This window comes from Anneissia japonica, unplaced genomic scaffold, assembly GCF_011630105.1.
Source record: "Anneissia japonica isolate Jap-2015-1 unplaced genomic scaffold, ASM1163010v1 scaffold1826_len1998817_cov189, whole genome shotgun sequence".
Lineage (NCBI taxonomy): Eukaryota > Metazoa > Echinodermata > Crinoidea > Comatulida > Comatulidae > Anneissia > Anneissia japonica.
In genome coordinates this window covers 808064-820864 of record NW_022742159.1, presented here as the reverse complement: position 1 = coordinate 820864, position 12801 = coordinate 808064, and the positions used below count along the sequence as shown (strand labels likewise).

The following is a 12801-nucleotide window of genomic DNA, read 5'->3' as shown; positions in this document are numbered from 1 at the left end:
CAGGGTATCTCCCTACTCGTCTCGAATTTGTGTACACTGGGCCTACGGTTTATAGTCTTTATCCGAGAAGAATTGTTCTAGCACCAGAACCATGGCAAGCGTGCCTTTCGAACCAGCGCTGATGTTATGGCTGAGGTTGCAGCGCCCCTGCTAACCACTCGGCCATATCTTTCAAGTATAAACGCATTGTATTTGAAGGATCTAATTTTAGTTTCTAATTTAATTCCAAACTAAAATTATTATTATTATTATTTGATACACAATTCTTCAAATTTAATTACTGTTCTTGAAGTCATTGTTTTTTTTTTCTCTTGGGATGGCATTTTATAACTGCAGCTACTAATTGAACTAGCTGGGATTGAAATACTATGAAAAGATAAATCTAATTATGAATTAAAGAATCATATTTGGAGGAAACTAACCTCTTGTTTTGTATGCTGGTGACTATCCTGGTATGACTGCAATTCTGTTTGTAATTTCCTCACATTATCTTCATAATGGCCACACTTATTGAACAAGAAAACGCAAGCGTTATTTTTAATTACTATTTCATCCATTTTAAGAAATAAAATACAGTATAAATTCAAAACTGTCAAAGTTCAAATAATAATATCAGCACTGAATGAAAAAAAAATCCTTAAAAACATAACACACAAACCAGTACACTAATATCAATTTAATTATTGTTTTTGTATCTATTATTAGTAATATTAAAACAACAATTAAATATGGACTGGAATTTTTAAAACCAAAACTACATACAGTTCATCCACCAATTCGAGACCACTTTGGAACCTGAGAATATGGGGTGGTCTCAAAGCTTGGTGTCCACTTACCGGTGTGTTAAAAAAAGACTGTCATTTGGTTCTTTGAAAAATCTCGAATTAGAGGGGTCCTCGGAATTAGAGGGGTCTCGAATTAGAGGGGTCCTCGGAATTAGAGGGGTCTCGAATTGGAGGGTGCACTATATTTAGATGTTATATAACGTGAGCCACAGTCAATCACCTCTTGTTGGCTTTTCAACAGGGCTCTCTTTATGTTAGCAATGGTAGACTCTGAACTGAGAACTTCTTCACGTTTACTTTCCAAATCTTGATGACTTAGCTTGATTTCATCTGTAAGGGAGGCTATGAGTTGTTCACATTGTTTGTTTTTGTTTATTTCCTCCTCTAACTGATGTTCATTGGTAGCATACTGATGCTGCAACCTCTGCAGTGACTCATCTCTTGCATGCACCTGTGAAATTAAAATGTAAAAATCTAGAGCTACTGTAAATGTTTGAATAAATGCCGCAGCGCTTATAAATTTTTTATTTATTTTAACACTGTATATATTGTATTTAAAATCCTGTTTCTCAAAGTGTTTCTTTACACACAAGATAATATATACTCTTGATTAAGCGCCGCGTCACTTAGCTAATAAAATTGGTTTGGTGTGGCGCTTATTTAAGCATTTATGGTTAAGCAGATGATGAACACCGTACTTCTTTGGGTTTATAAGCCAACCCGATAGCACTACTCCTAGCCCACCCTTTTACTTCAAAGCTTCGGAATGAAAACTATACTTATTTTTACTTGTCAGGCCTAGGTTCTAGGCTGGACTTTCTGTGAGCCCTAGAAAAGACATACTGTATCTAGACTAGCTAGGACTGGAGGATTATATTGTTTGCATTTTCTGGCCATTAAATCATAGCCTAAACCAAAAAATTTACCTAAATTTATTTACTTAAAAAACTACAATAGTCCTAATTGGCAGGGCAACCCAGCCTTAAAGTTTTGCAACTAGCCACTACCCACCCATATTAACCCACTTTTCCATCATTAAAATTCACTCTTATTATTTAGAGTTTATTAATTTTATCACCTACCCACAATTAAAATGTCTATCACCCACCTTTAGTTTCTACAGCTACAACCCTGTATATCCCCTTAGTTTCATTTACTAGGTATTAAAAATAATCAATTTAAATGCAACATTCAACAATTAAAAGTGTCCAACAGTTACAAATACAGAATCATTAATCATGCTCTTTACAACCGCAAGCAAAGGTGCATTATAAATGTCCATACCAATAATAGACCAATTACAAAAACATGATATTGAAAGTTTTGTGAGAACGCACCTTAGCTGAGATTGTAAGCACCTGCTGTTCAAGATTCTGTATCGTTTTAGCAGAGTTTGATTCAACTCGTTGCAACTGAATGTTTAGCTGCTCTGCTCGTTCCTTATACCGAGCATGCTCAGTCTTGTATTTCTCTAGCTCCTGTTTTGTAAGCTTGACTTCTTCCTTCAAGCCTTCAATAGTTGATGTGGCCCTGGCCTGGGTATCCTCCTGCTCCTGAATATTAATCTTTGTATCAGAGACCTAAAAATTAAGAAATCACAACTATAAGTAAACAAGTTCTTGTAATCTTGAAATCTCCAATGAGGGCAGTATAATAGAGGCAGTAAAACTAAAAAGATCTATCAACTATTAATCAATCAGCCAAGTGTTTCTAGAGCTCCTCATGAGGGCAGTATAATAGAGGCAGTAGAGCTAAAAAAGATCTATTAATCAATCAACTATTAATCAATCAGCCTCATGAGGACAGTATAATAGAGAAGAGCTAAAAAAAAATCTATTAATCAATCAACCACGTGTTTCTAGAGCTCCTCATCGGAGCTAAAAATGAGGAGGAATCAATAAACACCACATCTTAATTGAAAATGTATTCTATTGTAAAACTATATCCACACCATCAAATTGTATGTGACAAATTTGTGTGATGTGCCCATATATGGTCATGGTAATGTTATATTACATCCAAATATGGGCAGATCTTTTTTTGTAATTTGAACTTTAAATAGCTCCATTACAATTAAATACCATTTTCTACAGTACGACTTTATTCATGATAACGCCTTAATTTATGTTAGACATTATTACAAAATCAAAATTATCCTGATTTTTGTGATGCAGCATGTCGTCTCCTCTGATTGGATGCACAGTCATGTGTCAGATAGATTACCTGTTGTCGCAGCATATGAACCAACTGCTGTGATTCTTCTGTTTCTTCTTTCAGTAAGTCGTTCTCGTCTTTCAACTTCAGCTGCATGCGTTCTTTCTCATCGAGCTCTGTATTGACATCGACGAGCTGACTGCGTAGATCATCTACTTCCCGCCGAGACTGCTCGACGTCACCAGCTCGGAGCTGCTTCTCACTCTCCAGAAGTCTTTCAATCTCTTGCATCTTGCTGATATGATTCTGGTTCTCCTGCTGCAGCTGTTTCAGATCTTCTTGCAGACGAAAGATGGATCGTTCACATGACAAGATCTACCGGTAAGAGGTTAGAGACAATATTTAAGTGAACAATCATACTTAAGGGTGAAAGAATACACGAAAGTTTGTTTCAAATTTTCTGCCTCTTTTTAACAAATTTCACTGGGGCAATTTTAACACTTCAAGAGCAATTTGAATTACTTTAAGATCATATAACTCAGAACCTAAGCAACTGTATCACACTATATACACACTTAATATTAAAACTTACTTAGATCAATTCAATTTTTATTTTCAATTCAATATTTATTTTCTCCAAAAGCCATCAATTGGCTATTATTCCGGTATATGAAACATTACATTTACATTCATCTATTTACATTTGCAATATCCAAAAAGATTCGTAATAAAAAATTAAACAATAAGTATAGATCACTGTGTTCCAAGGATCATGTGATAAACATAGAAAATATTTATGCACGCACGCAAATTATATCTGACAACATACCTTTCTGTGCCGTTCATCAGCAAGCTCTTGGATCAGTTTCTGATCATTCTCGGAATCGCTTAATTGCATCTGAATTTGCACCAACTGCTGTTTCAGGTTTGAACACTGAAGAGAAAATACGATTAAAAAGAATAAATATTTACCACCACAACAATACAATTGTGATAAAAAAGGTGTTATGTATTAACATTTGTTTACCCAGAGACCAGCTTAGAAATTAGCAAAAGGGAGGGGTAAGTTCCTATAGGGAAAACTTGGTTCATCTAGGTAAGTATTTGTATTTACAATATAGACACTTAAGTGTATATTAGACCAACAAACATGGTAAGTCTCTCTCCAATTAAGACCATTTTTGGGACCAGGGTTTCCATGGTGTATAACTTTGATCTCTTAGAATATTAAGGATAAAAGACATTTATTAGTTTGGGACCACAGAAAAGTGGTCTTTAATAAAAATGGAGGGGTTGTTAATTACAGGGAACCCTGTATCTTCCAGGATTAATTACCTCATCAGCAGTACCATGGTATTGCTGTTGTGCTGTGTCCAACTCGCTTGACAACCTTAAGATCGTCTGATCACGTTGGGCAACCTCTTGTTGACATGTGCGGTGTTTTTCTTGGCTAATTACTAAGTTAAGCTCAGCGGTTTGAAGTCTCTCCTTTAGCTGTGATCCTCGCTCACTGTCCTGTCTCGACATCTGGCTCAATTTAGAATTCTCAACTTTCAATGTTTCTATAACATCCTCAAGTTTCATTAACTAAAACAGAATGTAATAAATCATATCAAAATATATTTATTTAATTTTACTATCATTATCATAAATATAATTATTGATCTACAACAAGTCTCCAAAAAGTCAAGGCCTCAAAGAACTTACTTCATCATAGCATGCGGTATACTGTTGTTGGGACTCCATTAGCTCTTCTCGCAGTTGGGTGATACCACTATCTCTGTGGGAAATCTACAACCGATGACACAAAGAAGAGATTGTAAAATCTAAATCATAAATACATATGCAAAAAATTTATAATAATGGGCAATATATTGTTATAATTATGAATAAATTTGCTGTATACTTACTGTAGTAAAGATTGCTGTTGATTAATAATAACCAAATACGTAGTAATTAACACTCCTTTCGGTAACAAATGTTAAAATGCTAGTCATTCAATTGCAGGGAAACTGTGTGGTTATATTAGGGTTTTTGTATTGTTTTATCTGTTTATTTTCCCACGTTTAAATTGTCTGTTGTTAAAATTATTTTATTACTACAGTCTATTTAATTAAATTTTGTTCTGATCTTCACAAAATAATACTATACAAATGCTGAAATGTATAAATGGGCTTGCCATGACAAAACAAGCATCACTGACAAAAACATGAAAATTGACTTTTTAATATATGTGAGGTCTCACTACAAAATGAGTCTCATCGTTAAAAAAATCAAAAAATGAGTTAATATTACATTTTGGTAGATCACATTATAAGCTTTAATTTGGTCTTTGAATGGCTTTCCTAGGATAAATAGATCCAGAGATGTTAGCATTTAAAGTTTAGGTGTATGAGAACCAGGTTTTGAGAAAATCGGCCTCAAAGATAAACTAATCTGTACAAATAATAAGACTAGAATTACAGAATATGCGAAGAGAACACTTTTTTAGTAAGAAAATTCACTTAAAAAGTACACAATTATAAAATATAAGTATCAAGTTATTTAAAAACATTAAAATCAACATTTTGTAAAAATGTTGCCTTTGACCTATTTTGGTGAATATCTCAATATGATTTCACCAGCGATGCGTCTCATTTCGTGGTGAGACCTCACATATTAATTTTATCGTCATTATACTGTAAGCCTTTAAATGATGGGTTATTTACTAGAATCAACTTATTATTGTCAAAGTTATAAGTGAAAGTATTGTGGCTTCTCTGTGCTAAGGTATACAATACTGCCCCATTCTTTTTATGCTAATTACAGTTTAACAATTAGTGACAATACGCTAGTTTTGGGATGGCAAGCCTCAAATGTGTGTATGATTAGGCGAAATTTGTCTATCCTGAGATTAATAAATTTGTAGTTGTAGCAAATCCATAAAAACAAATTCTGATAGTTCAATTTAATAGATATCATGTGTTGCACTCTCCAAGAAAAGGTGTACATACACACATATACACACATAAATACCTACACACACACCTATACATAATTACTGACGTATGCACAAGACACCACAAAACAACAGATGAGTAAAGGTGGATAATGAGTTAATGCCTGGCTTGTTTTAATTTTTTTACAGCTTTCTTGTCATCATACAATGGCATTAAGAAGTGTCAAGAATGAATAAAAATAAGTCGGCAACAGAAAATAAGTCAGCAACAGAAAATAAAGCAGATTTGAATGAAGGAAAATATTGGTGTCCACAAAATGGGAAGTGGTGTGATCATAGCAGTTCTCAAGATCTCAACACACATTACTGAACACACACTGGATTTGAGTTTTGTACAATAAAACAAAAATGTAAAAAGGAATACATTTCTCTCAATCCAAGAATTAGTTAAAGATTCATGTTCAAAAAAATCAGTCTCTTTACATCTTTCTTTTATCTATTTCATATATTTATTATATTTATTTATACACTATCAGCCACTAATAAGTGGGCACATAAACAACACAGACATATTGCAAACACAAAAATATTGCTTGTGGGAAATGATAGTATTTTTTAAATTTTTTATTTCAACCATCTTTAAAGAGGGTAACCCTTCCGGTTTAGCCCAGTAGGTTAACTGATATTCAGGGGCCCTCTTTAATAAAATTAAAGAACAGTAATAATAATAATAATAATAATAATAATAATAATAATAACAACATACAATAATAAATAGTAGTAATAAATAATATTAAAATATGTGTTGCTTTACATAAAATAATACTAAAAATAATCATCATATTTTTATAATTATAATGAATTTTTTAAATCTTTATTTATTAGCATTTATATTTATTTGTATAATTAGACTTCAGATGAGAAACATAGAGAAAGTGGAATATGATTTCTTAAATTATATAAATCTTTTGATGTCTTATTAAAGTGTTCAGTCAGTCTTATAATAATAGAATGCTTAGGTTTAAAAAAAAATTATTTAACAAAGTAAGGAGAAAATAATATAAGGATATAAAACAAGCAGTGACGTTGTGATTGTGTTTACATGAAAGTGATGTGTTTTGATCAGAATGGTTGCATGAACGACAAGATGAGACAATCAGTGTAATAATTTAATTTCAGGTAAAATGGAAAACAGAACAATTTGATGTAATAATCAATGATATGTCCAAACACAACAGCATGGTATAACATTTAATGTGTTATTTTTACAGGAATTATTATCAGAGAACATCATTGTAAGCATGAGAGGAAGAAAAACATTCAAAACATGGAGATAAACAAAGAAATATTATTCAGGTATTTTATCAACTGCGAGCATTATTGATAAAAATATTCTAAAAATATAAATATATTTAAGTTCAGTACAGGATGTTTCCATTTTCACAAGCATGAATGCTAAGCAGAATTGAATAGCTTCATTTCAATTAAAATTAAACAAGTCAGCAATGGCATTGGCTGTTTATGAGTGAAACACTTCCAGTAAAATTGCCATAAGGGAATGAGGATGCATCTGTGGCAGTTAGCAAGGACATGCAATGCAGTGGCATGGACAATTCTATTATTTTCAAGGGGGTTCTATTTAAAGAAACAATGAAAATAGTCCAGGAAATCAAAATATAAATTTCACCAACCTCTTCTTCGTTTTTCCTTCTCATATCTTGCATATCTATCTGTGCTTTAGTCAGGGATTGCTCGAGTTTCTTCAGCATTTCTGATTGTTGTTGTATCTAAAAATAAAACATAATCAAGTTATTAATAGCTCAGATACAATGATGCTGCTACGCATGAAAGATTTTAAATTTGTCTTAAAAGCTGAGGCGAATAGCATAAAGATTCCATGTGACCTACCTCAGACGAACGATGTTGATTCCGCGACTTGAGTTTATCGTTTTCCTTATTTAATTTTTCCATGACACTGTCGCGCTCACCGATCTAAGTTCAAAAGTAAACAAAGATTACTTTAGGAAAGGAAAGTAAGTTACTAGGAAGGAGATAACAACTATCATCACAGTTGCAAAATCTTACAATAATATGTATTAACTTACCAAGAATGTTATAATTTATTTAAGCAATATTTTTCTAAAATACAGTTTAAGTGAGAAACTCGAGGTCATTCCTATTAAAAAACAAAAGGAGGGTCCCAAAAATATGTGGCAATTAAGTCCAACAATAATCATCAATGTTAGTACAAAATTTTATAAATTGATTTTCATTTTTATAATTTAATAAACAGTCTATAACTTATTCCTTTAAGGTGCATAAAATATGTAACAATGTAAAATTGAGTTCTAAAAATTATGTTAAATGAAGCACATAGAGAAAGCAAAAGAGCAAAATAAAAATATGAGAAATAACATGAATATATTGGATACAATCAAAAATCACAGGTGTCATATCATACCATGTTATTTATTTTGCCTTATAAAGTATATATCCTATTAACACACAGAAAAAGGTGAGAAGATTTAATTAAAATAGTTTAATGAAGACAACGATGGAAGAAGCATGCAGCAACAGCAAGGTGAGTACTCACCTTGGACTTGAGATCTTTCAGCTGCTGCTTCTGTTCAGAGATCTCTCTTTTTAAGTCATAAGAAGCTTCATTTTTCAGTTGGAACTGTACACACAAGGCAGGAGGAAATGTAATGAATATGCATTTTGCTCATGAGCATCCCTAGCCACTATCCTACCACTGCTGCACATGAGTGAATTTTCCTCTGATACCAGGGTTTTGCATATACGTTTAAACATCAAAAGATTCTGCTTGTATGCATGTAATTTACAGCACAATTCTTAATGATGCATTGAGAAAAACATATATTTTGTTATCGTATAATTACAGAAAACATTAGTTGAGCATTGTGAATCCTAGTACTGTGATAGGGAGGGAACTGGTGTGGAGAAGGGGTAATTAATGTTTACAAAGAAGTGATGAGGGTAGATTTAAGAATGTTTTACAGGTGAAAGTTGAATAGTAAAGAGGTTAATTAAGGACAAATTTAAGGGGAAAGATAAACTTAAGGGGTCTAGACAGGAAGGGAGATAAATGTAAGAGGGCTCAGGTGGGACAATCGCTAAGATGGATGTCAGGGTGGTCAGACAAGAAAGTGTCTGAAATATATAAAAGCAGACAAGGCGGGAAGGAGATGAGATGAATATATGGATGAAGGGGGATGGAATGTATATTAGGGGGATCTTACCTCATGGTGTAGTTCATCGTCCCTAGCTTGAGCTTCCTGCAGCTCCCTATTCAATGTATTGCATGTATCCTCAAGCCTGGCGACCTAAAATGTCAAAAGCATTAAACAAAGAAAATATTATATAAATCACATCAACTTAACATTTAAAAGAAAAACTTCTAAAGCCTGTATTTTGATTGGTAGCCTTCAAGAAGGTTAATTTATTTTTTTTGAAATGGTGAAAATTAAATCTCAAACAATACTTATAAATATATAAATAAAGAGGAGAAAAAAGATACTTAGAATTAAAAATGAATGAAGGAGGAACACATAATGTACATTACCTCTTCCTTGCTACTGTAATACTTATTCTCCAGTTCTTGTAGTTCCTTTTTCATTGCGGTCATGTTACCTTTACTTTGCTGGGCCTCATCAGACAGATTCCTGTTCTGATGTTGTAGATGATCAATTTCTTTAGCCTACAAGTATATTATTAATTAAAAATGATGATACTAAATAATCTTATTGATATTTTTATCGATACAGATTTTACCTTTTTTCACCATATTTATAAAGGGTGACCCTTCCAGAGAATCCTAGAAGGTCGGCTGATATTCAGGGGCCCTCTTAAATAAATGAAGTAAAGCAGCATCATACTATTATCAGCGAAGTCTCTCTATGAGGCTTAGGGAGTGGGGTTGCTTTTACTCTTAGAAAAAGTCACAGGAATTGAACCCAGGGCCCCGAGATTAGAAGGCAAGCATCTTAACCACTAAGCTATTCAACCTCATTGATTGATATCTGCAATTGAGGAAATTCTCCCTAAACAACAGGGAAATTTTTCAACTTTTTTTTTAAAGGAACTACAATTGTGAAAATATTGGAAATTATGAGCCTCTCATAATAGGTCAGCTGTCAATTGTACTTAGTGTCATGCTTTGTCCACACAACATCAAATGTTGTATGTCCATATATAGTCATGATGTGCCTATATTTGGTCACAATGTGATGTCATCATGACCATATTTAGACATGTCACAAGATTTAAAACCTACCCTGTGTGTAAGTTTATCTTCTGTTACAGCAAGTTGATTCCTTAGTGCTGCCAGTTCAACCTGTGTCCCTCGCAGGATCTCCTCCCGCTTACTAAGTTCCGATGACAACAGGTCCTTTTCGCTGGATGCCGTCAGGTGCATGGCCTGGACACGGGCTGATAGACGACCGTTTTCCTCAACAACTTCTTTGTAGCTCTTCTGTACTTTCTCCAACTCGCTTTCTATTCGCGAATACTTGTCCAATATTCTGGACAGCTGTAAAAGAATTTCGTCAAACATGAAGTTATCAGTCCCATGTTTAAAAGTCCTTTTGAAAATCCATATTCATTCTCTTATATATGTTAAGAATTAAAAGCATCCTGAGCATTTCGCCATTGTGATTGGTTTATTATTTTAAATATTATACATTATTCTGTCACTTGGTTGAATATAAGCTTCTTTCTTTCCAATTCCAAGGTCCTTGGTTGAAACACGGAACAATTCCATTTTTTCACCCACCACACCCTCCCCAACCCCTCTCCAAGCCCAAAGATTTGGTTACAAAGCATTATCAGTCTCCAACCAGTTCATCATAGGACAAATACAGCTAAAACTATTACCATGGGCAAGAAGTGGTCGGATTAACACTACAGTCATTGTTTTTACAAAAACATCCAACTCCACTAGTCAAGTCAAGGAACTTAAACACTGAATTATAAGGGTTTTTTGAAAAAAAATATGATTGCTAAAATCCCAATAAAAAGCAGAAGTTAAAAAATAGCAGATGCAGGTAAGTTACCTCTTCTGTAGTCCTCTGATGCTGTTCTTGTGATGTCATCAGTTCTACTTCAAGCTTCTGGATTGCCTGCTCTCTTCTACCGACTTCACCATGTCCATCTCGCTGCTGCTGCTGCAGCTTCTCAATTGTCTCATCACGTTTTTGGATCTATTGAAACATATACTTAGATTGTTAATATAGTTATCCATAATGTTTTAAAACATTTTCCAACATTAATTATAAGGTGGCCTTTTTGTGTTATCAAAATATATGGAAGAAATAAAAGTCAGTTATATATTGCCTGATTAAAAAATATTAAATATATATATAGAATTAAGTACATATTTTTCAAAAACAAAAACTTATACATGAATCACAATAACTCTTTCTAAAAATAAAATTTACTTTTTTTCAGACTTTGAATAGTTAATTTATTTTAATTTTGTTATGGTATTTGTCTCTAACAATGCTATAGTACTGCAGAAGGAACCCACAGCAAGGGGCTAGAAGAAAGAAAATAAGAAAAACATCATAGTGACCAGAAACAAGAAAGACTCTCAAAAAATCATGGTCAACACAGCAGTAAAGTTTCTTCAGTTTTTTAATGGAGAATGATTAAATAGATGAATGAAATGAAATGAGACTGAACAAACATACTTGTGCTTGGATGTAAGAATGTTTTTGCTGCAGTGACATCACATCTTTCTTTAGATTTTGTATAGCACCATCTTTCTCTGTCAAGTCTGCTTTCAACTGTGCGGATGCATGGCTGCTGTATCGCTGTGTCTCATCAAGCTGACCCTTCAGGTCACGTTCCTATCAAAGCGAGATAATTTAAGCCAATGAGCATGTTTGTATGAGGCATTTGATAACAATGGAATGATCTTAAAAAAGGATAAATGTATAAATTATTTTTTTCTTACTTTCTCTTCATGCAGAGTTACAGTGTTCTGAAGATCTTGTTCCTTTTGTTTTGATGCCTCACACTGAAAAGAAAAAAAAGTTTTTTGTTTTTTTTATCAAAGTATTTTAAAAACATCCACCTTCCTTACTATGTTGTGATTCCCACTCAGTCTATTTTGCTGTGTCCATTTTATCCATGTTGTACTGTACCCTTGCTCCACACCAAGGAATTATAAATTGCAGCCTAAGATGCAACATTATGTAACTTAGAAAGGACTGCACAAACTGTAAGATACACTAAATATGATTGGTTGAAATGAATGTTACCTGCTCATTGATTTGCTTGATATCCACTCTCAGCTGCTGTATTACACTGCCTCGGTACTCTACCTGGCTGTAACACTCGCGTAGTTTCTTCTCTGTTACTGTGAGCTCACCCCTTAATTTAACAACCTCATCGTGCCTCTGAGCAACCTGAACAAAATATTAATCAATAATTAATAATCAATTGTTCAGTTCAATAATAAAATCTTGAAAACATGAATTGCTGAAAATTTACTTACTTACAGTAGATACAGCTGGCAGCCATGTATACGGTTTAGCTATGGCAAGTTTGACCTCAAAATACTAATACATAAAACGGTAATATGCGCTTTAAATATCTTGGAAGCAAATAGCTGGATATTGCAAATTTACATTGTTAGCAAAACAAAACAGAGGAGTAAACTGACCATGAATGAAAAAAACAGAACAAAACAACGAATCAACCTCAACCGGGACAATAACCTGGCACATTTTTGCAAAGCAAACGATGGCAAGTTGGTTCGCAATATTATATTATGTTAATAGGTATATGAAAAAAACTCAGAGACAATAGGTAGGTTAATGCAGTTAATAAATGTTATTTGTTAAATGTAACATTAGAGGAATCCGACCAAGAAGGAAAACAACAGATCAGTCTCCACCACTA

General features: G+C 33.4%; 1 protein-coding gene across 1 annotated transcript in view; it reads right to left on the bottom strand.

Annotated features, from left to right (window-relative positions):
- LOC117119049 (putative leucine-rich repeat-containing protein DDB_G0290503) overlaps window positions 1-12801 on the bottom strand; it is a 40252-nt gene that overhangs the window by 9619 nt on the left and 17832 nt on the right. Inside the window, exons 16-32 of the mRNA XM_033263859.1 lie at window positions 12159-12305; window positions 11852-11914; window positions 11586-11744; window positions 10950-11096; window positions 10172-10426; window positions 9461-9595; window positions 9138-9221; window positions 8471-8554; window positions 7786-7869; window positions 7569-7664; window positions 4647-4730; window positions 4275-4526; window positions 3769-3873; window positions 3009-3314; window positions 2123-2365; window positions 949-1236; window positions 423-545 (exon numbers count right to left, since the gene is read on the bottom strand). Of these exons, the coding sequence (XP_033119750.1) occupies window positions 423-545; window positions 949-1236; window positions 2123-2365; window positions 3009-3314; window positions 3769-3873; window positions 4275-4526; window positions 4647-4730; window positions 7569-7664; window positions 7786-7869; window positions 8471-8554; window positions 9138-9221; window positions 9461-9595; window positions 10172-10426; window positions 10950-11096; window positions 11586-11744; window positions 11852-11914; window positions 12159-12305 (2655 nt within the window). The remainder of the gene's footprint in view (window positions 1-422; window positions 546-948; window positions 1237-2122; window positions 2366-3008; window positions 3315-3768; window positions 3874-4274; window positions 4527-4646; window positions 4731-7568; window positions 7665-7785; window positions 7870-8470; window positions 8555-9137; window positions 9222-9460; window positions 9596-10171; window positions 10427-10949; window positions 11097-11585; window positions 11745-11851; window positions 11915-12158; window positions 12306-12801) is intronic.